The sequence below is a fragment of the Elephas maximus genome, chromosome 3, assembly GCF_024166365.1.
Source record: "Elephas maximus indicus isolate mEleMax1 chromosome 3, mEleMax1 primary haplotype, whole genome shotgun sequence".
NCBI lineage: Eukaryota > Metazoa > Chordata > Mammalia > Proboscidea > Elephantidae > Elephas > Elephas maximus.
In genome coordinates, this window is record NC_064821.1 from 102,998,403 (window position 1) to 103,013,793 (window position 15,391).

A 15,391-nucleotide genomic window follows, 5' to 3' on the forward strand; every position below is an offset into this window, starting at 1 on the left:
GAGATTGTGGTATATAGGTTGGTTTCTTAAATTGGAAGTACTTCTGGGAAATTATTACTAAGTATGTATTAATTATTTAAGGTTGCTTTTAACTAACACTTAGCTGGGATCAATTTACTGAAGAATTAGTTATCTGTATTGTGGGATGAAAACAAATACAGTGGAACCTGTGAAAGCCGGAACTCGACGAGACTGCCTTGTTTTTCTGTCTCACAAGTTTTCCGTCTTTGACGGGGTGCAGTCTTATTACTTTTCTATTGCCCTCTATTAGTGGAAGATATTTGTTTTCCTTCTCTGACAGGCTTCCTCCTTTCACAGGTTTTGGTTTTAGTATGTTTTACTGTAGATAACTTGGTAGAGTGGAGCACTCTGGGAGACAGGAGAGATCTGGACAGTCACTGCGATTACAGGGGCTTGGGTATTAAAAAAAAAAAAATTGGGGAAGGGACACTAACAGGAGAAGAAAACATTCACCAATTTCAAAACACTGAAAAGGGACAGCCCTATGCACAAGAAAAACAAGCTGCTATCAAGTCAATTCCAACTCATGGTGACCCCATGTGTGTCAGAGTAGAACTGTGGCTCCCTACAGTTTTCAATGGCTAATTTTTTGGAAGTAGACTGCCAGGCCTTTTTTCAGAGGCAACCCTGGGTAGACTTGAGCCTCTAACCTTTCAGTTAGCAGCTGAGCAAGTTAACAGTTTGCACCACCTCCCTTCCTCCTTCTATACTACATAATTCCCTTCTGCCAAGCCTGAGTGGGGACAATGGTGGTTTAGTGGTAGAATTCTCATTTTCCATGCAGGAGACCCAGGTTCAATTTCTGGCCAATACACCACATTTACAGCCAGTACTCATCTATACGTGGAGGCTTATGTGTTTCAGCAGAGCTCCCACACTAAGATAGACTAGGACGAAAGCCTGGTGATCTACTTTCAAAAACCAGCCAATGAAAACCGCATAGATCACAATGTTTCAATGTTTTGATGGCACAGGCCTGGGCAGAGTGTGGTTCCATTGTGCCTGAGGGACCATGAGTAGGGGATGAACTTGAAAGCGGCTAATAACAACAATAACCAAGCCTGAGAGAATTCAGTCCATAAACAAGCTATATCAGTAAGTTTAAAAGGCTGGGAATATAACCAAAAGTTGTATGTTTCTTTGTGTGAGCAAACATTCTAAATACCTCTCTATGTATATAAATAGATATCTACGTATCTCTGCAGATATGTAGATAAATAAATATGCATTTGCTTACATATACACAAAATATCCCTGGAAGGATGCACAAAGAACTGAAGTAACAGTAGTTACCTCCGGCAAAGAGAATTGAAAGCTAAGACAAGAGTGAAAGGGAGATGATACTCTATAACGTTAGTACCCTTTGAATTTTTGAACCATGAAAATGCAGTCCTAAAAATGAACCTTTAGTTTTCAACCCATTTGTGTATGTATGCACATATAAATACAGACTTTGATAAAGGGCAAAACCCCAAAGTTGTCAGCAACCTTAGATAAATGGCTGGTTAAATACAGTTACATCATATAAATGATCATCATGCAATAGACTGAAATGCCAATATAAAAAACTTCAACAGCACAGGAAAAACAAACCCCAGGAAGAGAAAAAACCCACAAAAAACATCACAATATACAGATGTCATGGTGATGACTAACTATAAAAATACACATTGTTTTCCATCACCTGTAGAAATGTTAACAATGCTATTTCAGTTAACATTCTTCAATCTTACATAAATATGATTATGTAAATATTTCTACATGGGATATATAAAAATGCAAAATTTCAAAAGAAAAAATACAACCTACTCAGAATAGTAGAAAAAAAAATCCTCAATATTTTGTTAAAAGTTTCTTCACAGTAAGGAGTATTTTAAGAATTAGAAATTGGCACACATTTTTTTTTCCCCATTATGTATGTAACCTGTGGACAGTTGAATAGATGTCAATGAAACAGTCATGCAAAAGAAATGTTTCTGGTCTTCAATTATATCCACTAAGATATTTAGACTGTGTGCACAATGCCAAGTATCTGAATAAAAAAGAACTCAGCTGATCACTCAGACGATTTCAAATGTCCAAGTTTCTTTCTTTAGTTGTGTTTTGAAAGAAAACATCAGACAACTGAATAATTTTGCTTTTTAATCCAGCTAGGTGGTATCATGCAGACAGATACAAGTCAATTTCTTAAGTTTTATTAATTAGAAAAAAAAAAACAAAACTGTGGGAAAACTAAAATATCAATCCAAAGCTGTCTTAGTATTTTAGTAATTTATAAATATATTAAAAGGAATTCTCTTGTGCTACACTACAAACACCATCAGTTTAACTGTAGAAAAACTAAAGGTGTTATCACTGTAATTAAAAAGATATTTCCGGTCTCTACAAACCAATTTATCCTTATAACTCTATCAATATTTGCTTCTAAAATCATTTTACTATAGATTAAAAATTGCTCTATTTACCAGCCCTTGTTCAAACAGCTCTTTTTCTTCTATCGTCCACTTTACTGAGTAACTGGCTGGTTTTGTAGGAGAGTGTACCCTGAGGGGAAAAAAAGGAATTGCAAAAAAATTTCTGAAATAGAACATTCCATATTTATGCAGCTAAAGGTTATAGACAGCCATGGGCTATATTCAGTACCTTGAGTCTAAGAATTAAAAAAAAAAAAGGCTACAGCATCTACCAGGGGAAAGATTTACCCTAGCTTGCACAGTTCTCTAGTTCAGAATATAAACCCCAAAAACACAATCCTTGTGTCTGAGTGAGGATAACACTAAAAGACACCAAAGAAAGTCAGTGTGATGACAAATAGACTTCCTTAGGTTGGACACAAAGCAGCAGACACTACTATATTCCCAAATTCTGACAGGCACATAAGAGTTTAAGTTGGTTTCACGAACATTATTATTTCTTTGACTTTTCCATGTAAATCCACGTAAATATTGAGCCAGAAAAGAAGTCCAAAAACTATGGCATTACATTTCTTTTAAAATACAGTATCTTAAGAAATTAAAAACAAAACTGTGATGCTCATTAACTTAAGTAAGCCATTACCTTTCAGTTAACTTCTTTTCTGTTGTTGCTTACTCAGCAAAATACAAAAGCGAGAGGCTGCTTAGTGCTGAAGCTATTGGCAATTGCAAATCTAAATGAATTCAGTAAGTTCATCATTTTAAGGTACCATGAACTTGTATGTTTATAAACACGAAATAACGTCAAATTTTCTTCAATTATAGGGAAAGAATATAAATAAAAAGTTTACTTAACTTCTCTAGATAATTTATCTAAGTTAATTCTGGAAACCCTGGTCAGCAGTTCAAATCCACCAGGCGCTCCTTGGAAACCCTATGCGGTAGTTCTGTTCTGTCCTATAGGGTCGCTATGAGTCGGAATTGACTCGATGGCAACGGGTTTGGTTTTTTTGATTAAAGTTAATTCAAATTAAGTTCCTATCTAAAATAACTGAAAATAGAAGAACAAAAGAAAGTCAATCCCTAATCTATTAGATAGCAGCTTCTTAAAATTTCCCCATAAATCCCTAAGAAATAATTTTTTTCTGTAATCTAATGGAATCGCCTGCTTCAGGCCATGTAAGAAATTTTGGCAAATAAAGGATATCATAAAATTATACTTGTTGCATTCCAAAATCTATATGAGAAACTTTACTTTTATATTCACTTTATATTTTTTAATAACCCAAGGTCAAGAGGGCTTTTCCAAAGGACAACTATAAATTTTTTCTTAAACATTTCCCATTAATTTCTAACAAATCAAAAAGGTTTTAAAAAGATAAAACATAAGTACATACATGATTTTTCCTGTTTTCTGCAAACTGCATATGAAAAAAGAAAATAAGGAAGCTTGTGAAGACTTTTTAAAAATGCAATTCAAACTTCCAGAAGTATTATAAATCGATTTTACCTTTTCATACATTTTTTCTCATTTTCCTTTTGATCAAGCCAGAATTTTTCTCGAAGTGATTTTTTAGATAAATAATACCTGAATAATTATTAAGGAAACTTTTTTTTATCTTACCATTTTTTTAAATAATTTTTATTGTGCTTTAAGTGAAAGTTTACAAATCAAGTCAGCCTCTCACACGAAAACCCATATACACCTTGCTACACACTCCCAATTACTCTCCCCCTAATGAGAGAGCCCGCTCTCTCCCTCCACTCTCTCTTTTCGTGTCCATTTCGCCAGCTTCAAACCCCCTCCACCCTCTCATCATCCCTTATTAAGGAAACTTTTAAAACAATAATAAAGACATACAATTTTTATGTGACTTACACAAAGTAGGCACTTACATACTCATGAAAGTCACACTGGAATTTTAGATGAACCAATTCCTCTCAAAGCCCATCAGGACTGTGAAAATTACAATAAAAATGTTTATACCTCTATGGTTGTAGGTATTTCTATATACATATTTGTATGTGCTGCATGTACATTCATATATATAATACAGCAGATGGGGCATAGTTATGGAAACTTCACATGACTGAGTTACGGGGCTTAAAGGCTAAGGACCGTAAGTCTTGGGGAACATCCAGGTCAACTGGCATAACATAGTTCATAAAGATAATATTCTACATCCCACTTTGGTGAGTAGCATCTAGTGTCTTAAGATACAACTATTGGTCTCCTTCATCTGAAGCAAAGGAGAGGGAAGAAAACCAAAGACTCAAGGATGCAATTAGTCCAAAAGGCTAAGAGCCCACATGAACCACAGCCTTCTCCAGGCTGAGACCAGTAAGAACTAGATGCTGCCCAGCCACCACAATCGACCATTCTGACCAAGAACACAACAGTAGGTCCCAGTTAGAGTGGGAGAAAAATGTAGAACAAAATTCAAATTCATAATAAAAGTCCAGGTCTGATAGAGACTGGTGGACTAAGGCACCCTTCTAACATATAACTGAAGCCACTCCTGGAGATCACCTTTCAGCCAAAAAAAATAGGTCTATAAAATAATCAGTAACACCCATGAGGAAAGTACTCCTTAGAACATTCAACTATATGAGACCAAATGGGCAGCATGTGCCCAAAGGCAAAGATGAGAAGGCAAGAAGGGGCAGGGAAATCGGACGAATGGCAACTAGGAACACAGGGTGGAAATGGGGAGAGTACTAATGCACTGCACTGAGTACTGGGGATTACAACTATTGTCACAGCACAACTTGTGTTTGAATTATTGAACGAGAAACTAATTTGCTGTGTAAACTTTCACCTACAGCACAATAAAATGTTCAAAGAAAATGTTTATACCTTAAAGAGTTGTCATATGGATTGAGTAAGATATTACGTGTGAAATACCACAATACAGTGCCTGCATAAAACATATGCTCGATACTAAATGCTAGTTTCTCTATTCCTGGATGATGCAAATGGTTAATGTGCTTGGCTATTAACTGAAAGGTTGGTGGTTTGAGTCTACCCAGAGGTGCCTTGGAAGAAAGGCCATGTAATCTACTTCCAAAAAATCGGCCACTGAAAACCCTATGGAGCACAGTTCTATGCTGACATGCGTGAGGTCACCATGAATTGGAATTGACTCTAGGGCAAATTTTTTTTTCCTACTAGAAGTAGCTATGACCCTGTGGATACTGGGCTCCTTTAAAAAATCATCCATATGAGACCAAACAGTCAACAACTACCTTAACACAAAAGATGAGAAGGTAAGGGAGCAGGGAAACTAGATTACTGGAAATAGAACAACCAGAATATGAATAATGAGATTGTTCAAGCATTGTGAAGAATGTAACCAATGTCACTGAACAATTTGTGTAGATATTGTTGAATGGGAACCTAATCTGCTGTGTAAACTTTCACTGAAAACACAGTATTACTTTAAAAAAAAAAGTGGCCAAGAGAAGAAAAATTCCAATGTATTATCTAAACATTTTCTTTAAAATATATGAAGAGTATAATAAATGGATTGATTGCCCAAGGTAAAAGGTGGGCATATTTGTTTTCATATTTCTAATGATGACAGAGAGGAGTTCAGGGTTATTCTCCACCTAATAAAAAGGAGAAACACTTAGGTCAAACACGCCAGGCATCCAGGAACCCTCCCTTTCAAAGTTGTTAAAACAAGACTACTTAATAAAAAATTCTTCACTTAACAAATATTTACCAACTGCATACTGTGTGTGCCCAGTGCTACGCTAGGTGCCGAGGACAAAAACATTAAGACGACACCACCCCAGGCTTCTAGGAGCTTACATACCTCTTATTTTCATGACTTCCGTTTCCATATCTGGAAGGGAACCAATGACTACTTATGTATTCATTAATCTAGAACTGCTAACATCACACACAGATCAAAGAAACTAGAACAAGAAGCCTGTGGCAGAACTGTGGACAAGGATCCACAACTTCTCGGGGTGGGGGATTTTTGATCCTGTAGTATTTATTTCATGCTTTTTACTTATATTCCTCCCACATTACACCTGTAAATTGGTAGAGTAGGAAGTGAGAACTTCTACATATTCTAATTCTATGTCCTTGGACAAATTAACATCTCTGAGTTTCAACTTATATAATTTTGAAAATGGAGACTTGGACTAAAAGATTTTGGATCTGGATTTAGCTCTGATTTAAATATTATAATTTTTACTCAATATAAAAAAGTTATACTTGGTATAAAGAGTTGGCTAACAACAGCAACTCAATAAAAATATTGAGTCAGATATTAGACTTAGCAAGAAAATAGAACTTGAGGAATAAAATGATGCTTTTTGCTGAAAATAGATAATATTATATAACAGGAGTCTGGGGCCAAATAAAACCCAGTTGACTACTCCATCCGTCCCATTATAATTTTTGCAAGAATACATTTTTAACCCTGAAATCTTTACTTTTCTTATAATCATTAAAGGATACTCTTCTTCCAACAACATTTTCTCAATGACGGCTCTGTTTTCTTCACTGATGGTGCTATCAAGAGTCCAAGGCTGTTAAAAAAGAGAAAAATGTGTTTTTTTCTTTTTATTTACTGTTTTTTATGTTATCTTCTACGTTTTGTCAAATAAAAATACATGACGATATGATTACAAATAATAACAACTACCATTTACTGAGCACACAGATATATCATTTTGATTCACACAATAACACCGTCAGATAGAGATTATTATTTCACAGATGCATTCATGGCACTGCTAGCATTTTAAGTGGAGGAGCAGAGACCTGACACGCAAATCTCTTTGATTCCAGGTCGCATGCTCCTATGCATGATGAAGTAACAATGGCTATCAGGTACTAAAAATATCAAGTCGATTCCGACTCATAGCGACCCTATAGGACAGAGCAGAACTGCCCCAAAGAGTTACCAAGGAGCGTCTGGTGGATTCGAGCTGCCAATCCTTCTGTTAGCAACCGTAGCACTTAACCACTATGCCACCAAGGTTTCCTATCGGATACTAGACAATCTCTTTTCAAAACTTATAATTCTTTTATCCCCCCTCAAGTCACAATCTCTTCCTAGATGATTATAATCATTTTCAATTCTCAAAACATATATATTTTCAGCTGAGAATACTTCTCCAAGTTCCAGATTGTTTTATCTAACTGCTCACTCATCATTTCCACTTGGATATCTAGTACCCTTCTCAAATTTAACATTTCAAAACAAAATTCACTATCACACACACCTGTTTCTCCCCTGCCTTCCCACCTTTGTAAATGACACTACCAGTCACCAAGTTATTCAAGCTAGAAACTCAGGAATCACCCCGAATTCTTTCCTTTTTCCCCAATCCCCATATCCAGTCTATCAACCAATTCTACCTCCAAAATATAATCCAAATTTGTATCTCTTTTGCCACCACTTCAGGCCAAGCCACCATCAAATCTTGCCCAGAACACTACAAAAGTTTCCTAACTGATCCTTTTGTTTCCATATTCCTCCTTCCCTACAACCTAATCTTCACCATAGCACCCAAAGTTGAATCTTGTAAAAATGAACTTAGTCATCCATATAAAATGTTTAAACGACATGCCAGTTCACACAGAATAAAGTCTAAACTGTTTAACGTAATCTGAACCACTAGGCCCTATGTGATATAACTCTTTCCTGACTCTCCAACCTTGCCACACGCTGCTACTCCCTCTTTTCCCACTACAGTCGACACTGGACTTCAATCAGAACCCTTGTGCTATTGTTCTTTCTGCCTAGAATGCTTTTCTCTCAACTCTTTTCATGTTTACCTATTTCTTTTCTCTTAGCTTTCAACTTAAATGTCACCTCCTCCAAGTCACCCTTACTAACAACTTTATCTAAAATGGGTTCCCCACCTTGTTATTCTCAGCCAGCATCTTTCGTATTTCCTTTATATTCTGTAACTAATTTGTCTATTTGTTTCTTGCCTGAATCCCCTTTAGAAGGTAAATTCTTGAGAGCAGAAAAACATTTGTTTTGATTATAGTTGTACCCCCAAACCCAGCCTAGTGTATGGCATACAGTAAGTACAAAATAACTGCTAATGGAAGAAGTGAGTCCTGCACTGATACCCATTTTTTAGATAAAGAAACTGAGATTCATAAATCTGGTAAGTGACAGAGCAAGGCTTTCTACCTCAATCTAGCTGGCTCCAAAGCTGTTTCCCAATAGGCCATATTTCCAAATCAAAAGAAATAAGAAATTTCTTTCATTTTTAAAGTAAGAAAAATGTTTCAATATATTGTTTCTGGGATGGTTGAGAGGAAGCACCAAGTCAAAAAAAAAAAAAAAAAAAAGGGCTACTCTGGGATAACTTAGTGTACCTAGTGTTTTTACAAAATACTTACAATAAGGCCATTATCAGTTTTCCAGGATGAATCCAGATAGTGATCTTGTTGTAACACAGATACTGTATTTTCATTGCTTCTGTAAACAACAGAACAAATATAAAAGTGATATTATGTGAGGTAACAGCTATCACACAGTGACTGGCAGGTTGTAGGCATTATGCAAATATTTAGTTTCTTTCTTCCCTTAACAGACAGGTTTAACATTGCAAAAATGTTTGTTCTACCTCTTTGGCCCGTGCAATACATGACTGCTGTAAGCTACCCTATTTGTTCCTCAAGAATATATAACTTGATGCAGCAACCACAACAGGCTCTGTGGCCATAAGCCAACACTTCAGATGTCTTTTGTGTATACAGGAATTCAACTTCACATTAATTCTTCTAGCTATATCTAAACTATAAAAAACCATTAATAGCACTAGCCGCAAAATGAAGAAAAAACAGGAACAGATATATAATGGAAGAACCAAAATAGAAAGTACTCGAAAGATAGTAAAAAACTCAAGATAGTATGCGGGGAAAAAAAATTTTTTTTTTTTAATAAGAATGCTTATAATTAAAAATAAAAAGGTAACTTGGGTTATTTGGGGATTTTCTATGTCTATGGGGAATTAAACTTCATTAACTCTCTCACTCTTCTTATGGAACAGATAAGAACTTTCTAAAGTCACATTTATTTGCTTCATATGCAAAAAGGCTGACTAGTTAAGTTTTGGGGGTCCAACCTATTATATAAAGAAATTTAATATTTGTTTTTTCATATCTTAGAGTTATAACATTTCTAGTAAAGTTACTGACTTTTTCCAGATCCTGCTTAGTGGCAAAAGCTTTATATCTCTAAGACTGCAAAAAACCCATCAACAAGTTTATATATTTATAACTTCGATTAGTCTATGGTGGTTATAAAAAATTGTGGGGCTACAAACCTATACTAATTAACTATAATAAACTAAAAGCAGTAATTTCTCTCAATTATTAATGGAAAATAAGTTTAAACTCAAGTGTCAACTCTGATCTGGTAGATGCCACTAGGAATGTTAAATAAAGGATTTTGGGACACATCAGCAAAAGGAAACCTTTCCTCAATAGCCTAGGTTTGCCATGGGTGCAGTATCACTTCAAGTTCACTGCAGAAATCTTTTCACACAGTATTCATTCCTAATAAGGATTAGCTATATCCACACCTTGGGTGTATGCATCTGGCCATCTTCCCTGAATTTCCATGTTGTTCTTGCTGTTGTTAGGTGCTATCGAGTCGGTTCCAACTTATAGCGACCCCACATACAACAGAACAAAACACTGCTCGGTCCTGCGCCATCCTCACAATCGCTGGTAAGCTTGAGCTCACTGTTGCAGCCACTGTGTTGATCCATCTCATTGAGGGTGTTCCACTTTTCTGCTGACCCTGTACTTTACCAAGCATGATGTCCTTCTCCAGGGACTAATCCCTCCTGACAACATATCCAAAGTATTTAAGATAGTTTCACCATCCTTGCTTCTAAGGAGCACTCTGGTTGTACTTCTTTCAAGATAGATTTATTCGTTCTTTTGGCAGTCCATGGTATATTTAGCATTCTTCACCAACACAATTCAAAGGCATCAATTCTTCTTTGGTCTTCCTTAGTCACTGTCCAGCTTTCACATGCATATGATGCAACTGAAAATACCATGATTTGGTCAGGTGTACCTTGTCTTTAAGGTGACATCTTTGCTTTTCAACACTTTAAAGAGGTCCTTTGCAGCAGATTTGTCCAATGCAATGCATCTTTTGATTTCTTGACTGCTGCTTCCACAGGTGTTAACTGTGGATCCAAGTAAAATGAAATCCTTGACAACTTCAATCTTTTCTCCATTTACCATGATGTTGTTTATTGGTCCAGTTCTAAGGATTTTTGTTTTCTTTATGTTGAGGTGTAATCCATATGTTCTACAAATCAACACATTCAAACCTGACTCAGCTTTGCTTCCAAATCTGCTACTCTTCTGTTGCTCCCTGTCTCAGTCACCAACACCCCATCCTTTTAGCTGTCCAAGTCAGAAATCTGAGCCTGCTATTTCCCCTCATAACTCACAATTTGTCACTGATTCTGTTGCTTTTCCCTCTTTTTTTTTAAAAGCCATTATAACTACACTTACATATAAGGTCCCTTAGTTCCAGACCATATAATTTTCCTAAGGTTATGGACTTCATTGTGTCTCCCCGCAAAATGTGTGTCAACTTGGCTAGGTCTTGATTCCCAGGATTGTGTGACTGTATCCATCATTTTGTGATTCAATGTGGTTGTTCTATGTGTTGTAAATCCTAACCACTAGGCTATTAATGAGGCAGCAGTAGAGGCAGTTATGTTAATGAAGCAGAAATCAATCTACAGGATTAGGACGCATCTTGAGTCAATCTTTTTGGAGATACAAAAGACAGAAGCAAGCAGAGAAATGGGAACCTCTTACCACCAAGCACCAGGAGCAGACTGCGTCCTTTGGATCCAGGGTCCCTGTGCTGAGAAGCTCCTAGTCCAGGGGAAAATTGATGACATGGACCTTCCCCCAAAGCCAACAGAGAAAGAAAGCCTTCCCCCAGAGCTGGGCCCCTGAATTCAGACTTCTAGCCTCCTAAACTATGAGAGAATAAATTTCTGTTTGTTAAAGCCATCAATTTGTGATATTTGTTATAGAAGCACTAGATGACTAAGACACTAGGTAAGTGCAAGAGATAAAGGTGACAAGCCATCATTTTTTCCTTTCTTTCTCCACTTACGACCATCTGACATACATACATATACTTACATGTATATATAAAATATGTTGTTGGTGGGTGTCGTTGACTCGATTCCAACTCATAGTGACCTATGTGACAGAGTAGAACTATCCCACAGAGTTTTCTTGGCAGTAATCTTTGTGGGAGCAGCTTGCCAGGTCTTTCTCCAGCACAGCCGCTGGGTGGGTTCAAACCACCAACCTTTCGGTTAGCAGTCAAGCTCTAAACTATTGCACCACCAGGGCTCCTTTATATGACATACACATACATACATAAAAATATCGTGTGTGTGTGTATGTATATACACACACACACACAAAAACAAGTACATATAATAAACATATGTATACACACATCTATACATATAAAAATACATAATATGTCCAATAAGAATGTGAGTTATATAACTTGGTTTTCCTAAGTGTTATATACTCAGAGCTTAGGCATACAGAAGGCACTAGATTAATATTTGTTGAACAACTGAATAAACAAGGTAGGTGAAGCATGGATCATGTATGTCTAAGAGTCAAGGAATGAAAATTTTATCAGAAAACCCAATGAGGGATTGAAGGAATAACATGAACAGATTTGGATGTGAGAAAGGCTACTTTTTTTTTTAATTGTGCTTTAAGTGAAATTTTACAGCTCAAGTTAGTTTCTCATATAAAAATTTATAGACACATTGTTATGTGACCCTAGTTGCTCTCTCTATAATGTGACAGCACACTCCACCTTTCCACCCTGGCTTTCCTATGTCGAGAAAGACTAACTTTAGGAAAGAATAAAAGAGGGACAAGGAGACAAGCAGTTTAGAGGAAGTGATTATAAAAATACTGGTAGAGGTGACAGTAACCTATTGTTGTATGCCACCAATTCTGACTCATAGCGACCCTACGGAACAGAGTAAAACCACCCCATAGAGTTTCCTAGGCTGCACTCCTTATGGGAGCAGATCACTAGGTATTTGCCATGGAGTGACTGGTGGGTTTGAACTGTCGACCTTTCATTAGAAGCTGAGAGAATAACCACTGTGCCACCAGAGCTCCTTCACAGTAACTTATACCTATGAAATAAGAAGTGAGAATAGGAAGAAGTGAATACATTTTAGAGGATACTTAATACAGAAACAACAGGATCTTAACGGCTGACAAGATGGAGGGAGTATATGCGGCGGGGAGGGGGGAAGAAAAGGAATAAGGTTCAGGTCTATGCCTCGAGTGAATGGGTAGATGCTGGTCCCATTTATTGAACGAGAAACACTGGAGAGGCAGGTTTGGTGTGGCAGTAAAAACTGTAAGTTGAGACTGAGGTACCTGTGGAACACAACTACAGACAGATTTAGAGAGTTGAATAAATAAATCTGAAGCTTAGGAGAGAAATTTGGGTTGGTGACAGATTTGGGAAACACCAGTATATATGAGGTTGAGCTTAAGAAACCGCCATTTTTGTAGTTCAAAAATGGTTGAACATTGGCAAAATTTCATAAGGTTCAACCTAAAAGAAATTGAAGTCTTAAGATGGCATCACCAGGGACTGTGTGGGTAGTGAGCGTAGAAGTCCTATGACAAAAGTCCTTTGGAACAACTTGATTTAAAGGTTGAGCAGAAGAAAAGGAGAATAACAAGGAATGGCAGGAGAAGTAAAACAGAAACCAAAAAAGTTCAACGCCATCTTCTAACTTTGGTACTTATTACTTAAGAAATGCTTAAAAAGTATGTTTTAAGTTAATCTGCATACTTCAGGGGGCGCCAACAAACAAACAAACAAACCCAAACCTGTTGCCAACAAGTTGATTCTGACTCATTGCAACCCTATAGGACAGTCCATAACTGCCACACAGAGTTTCCAAGGAGTGGCTGGTGGATTCGAACTGCTGACCTTTTGGTTAGCAGCTGAGCTCTTAACCACTGCTCCACCGCCACCAGGGCTCCCAGGGGGCACCATTCACACAAAATTCCATTGTGAATAGAGCTCCAACACCATGAAAAAAAAAAAAAATGATGCTCCTTGGAGTTCTGTAAGGCAATGGCTCTGACCAAGGATCAAAAATCTCTGTAAATCTGCTTGTAGGAGACTAAGATGACCACAGCTGCTGCTGGTAGACAGAAAACCCAAGCAGAGTAACAAGAGAAAAAGAATGAGAAGGGGAGCCGAAACGTGTTGCTGTCGAGTTGATTCCGACTCACAGCAACCCTACTGGACAGAGTAGAACTGCCCTATAGGGTTTCCAAAGAGCAGCTGGTGGATTCAAACTGCTGACCTTTGGTTAGCAGCTGAGCTCTTAACCACTGTACTACCAGGGCTCTGAGAAGCGGGGAGGGGGCTTAAACACAATAAAAAAATAAAGAACCTGGGTGGACTTTGGCAGAGCCAATGCTCTTTAATGTTTCCAAGGCCACTCATATCTCTCAGGACTACAGATTAAATATTCCTGCCCACTTATCTTATGAACATGTGAAAAGGAAATTAAATCAATCATGTAAAAGCATTTGGCCAAGTTTTAAACACTACGCAAATGTGAACAACCACTGTTACTACAGGCTCCCTACTCATCTGCATAGCTTTCGGCTGTTTTCCTTAAAGATTCAGGGAGAATGACCATATGAGTTTAATTACCCTTCACATTTTAATAGTGCTTTAGAGTTCACAACTCTGTCCTATAGAGTCGCTATGAGTCGGAATCGACTCGATGGCAGTGGGTTTGGTTTCGGTTTTGGGTAGAGTTCACAAAACACTTTTATGGCCACTATCTTAGCCCCCCCGTGGGCAGGGTTGGTACTTTTTTCCCAATTCACAGAGGCCCTGATATACAGTTGAACCATATAAAATTTCCAGCGTGCCCATCAAAAAGGTCAAAGACTGGCAATTTTACACGGTTCGGCCTAATAAATTAACAAAGTTGTTCACAACATAAACAACATGGCCAGCTGAGTTCAGAACTCAGGTCTTGGATTCCTGGCCACTCTAGGCCTCTTCCTTTACTAAAAGGAGACACTGGAAGAACATTTTTAAAATGGTACATATTGATTTCCTTATTTAAAAAACAGTACTATGGATTTCCTTACTAGGGAAGCAAGAAGCCAAAGGACCAGATCTTCCAAGCTGAGGTTGCTGTTTAAAACCACACTGGGCTGTTCTGCAGCAATCAGTATTTAATTGAGATATCTCGCTGGGTCCTCCCAATACCCAGGGTAGGGATGGTGAAAGAATACGTTTACAGAGCATCTACCATATACCAAAGCACGCAGAATAATTATTTCATTCGGTCCTCACAACAACCTGAAGATGATTCTCGGTTTACACAGGAGGTCTGAGGGTCAGACAGGTTAAGTACCTTGTCCAAGGTTAAGGCAGGGCCAGTAAATGCAGAAGGCAAACCCAGAGCTGTCCAACTCTAAAGCCTGTAAGTCAAGCTGCCTTTCAGTCAGAAGTTTTTCACAACTACCTCCATGTGAAAAAAGGAACCCTGTGGCTAGAAGAGATGAAACGACTCGCTCAAGGTCATCGCGGCTTGCGAAGGCTAGAACAAGGGTCCCCGTGCTCAGGTCCCGTTCTAGACACTGCAGGAACGCCCCTACGGCAAGTACCGGCGGGTGTGGGGCTGCGGAGATAACTGGGAAGGTACTGCGGCGGAAGAGAGAGGAGGGATATAATCGTTAGCGGGTGTGCAACATGCCAGGTGAAGTCGGCGTCGTCACAGCACTTCGGCAAAAAGGTGAAACAGTCATCCCCACTTTAGCGCCGAGTATCCGCCCGCTGGGATCAGGACACGCCAGCGGGCGCGGCGGGCCTAGCGGAGGGTCTCCGATTTCCTATCCC

General features: G+C 38.0%; 1 protein-coding gene across 8 annotated transcripts in view; it reads right to left on the minus strand.

The window, feature by feature from the left end:
- Positions 1-15,391, minus strand: part of MYSM1 (Myb like, SWIRM and MPN domains 1) — a 94,578-nt gene that overhangs the window by 37,903 nt on the left and 41,284 nt on the right. For all 8 annotated transcript variants that reach the window (XR_007516660.1, XR_007516659.1, XM_049879382.1 and 5 more), the window contains exons 2-6: positions 8,815-8,893; positions 6,910-6,980; positions 3,946-4,023; positions 3,833-3,856; positions 2,487-2,565 (exon numbers count right to left, since the gene is read on the minus strand). Coding sequence is in view for 6 of the 8 variants with exons in the window: in XM_049879382.1 (XP_049735339.1) it covers positions 2,487-2,565; positions 3,833-3,856; positions 3,946-4,023; positions 6,910-6,980; positions 8,815-8,893 (331 nt within the window). In the remaining 2 variants the exon portion in view is untranslated. The remainder of the gene's footprint in view (positions 1-2,486; positions 2,566-3,832; positions 3,857-3,945; positions 4,024-6,909; positions 6,981-8,814; positions 8,894-15,391) is intronic.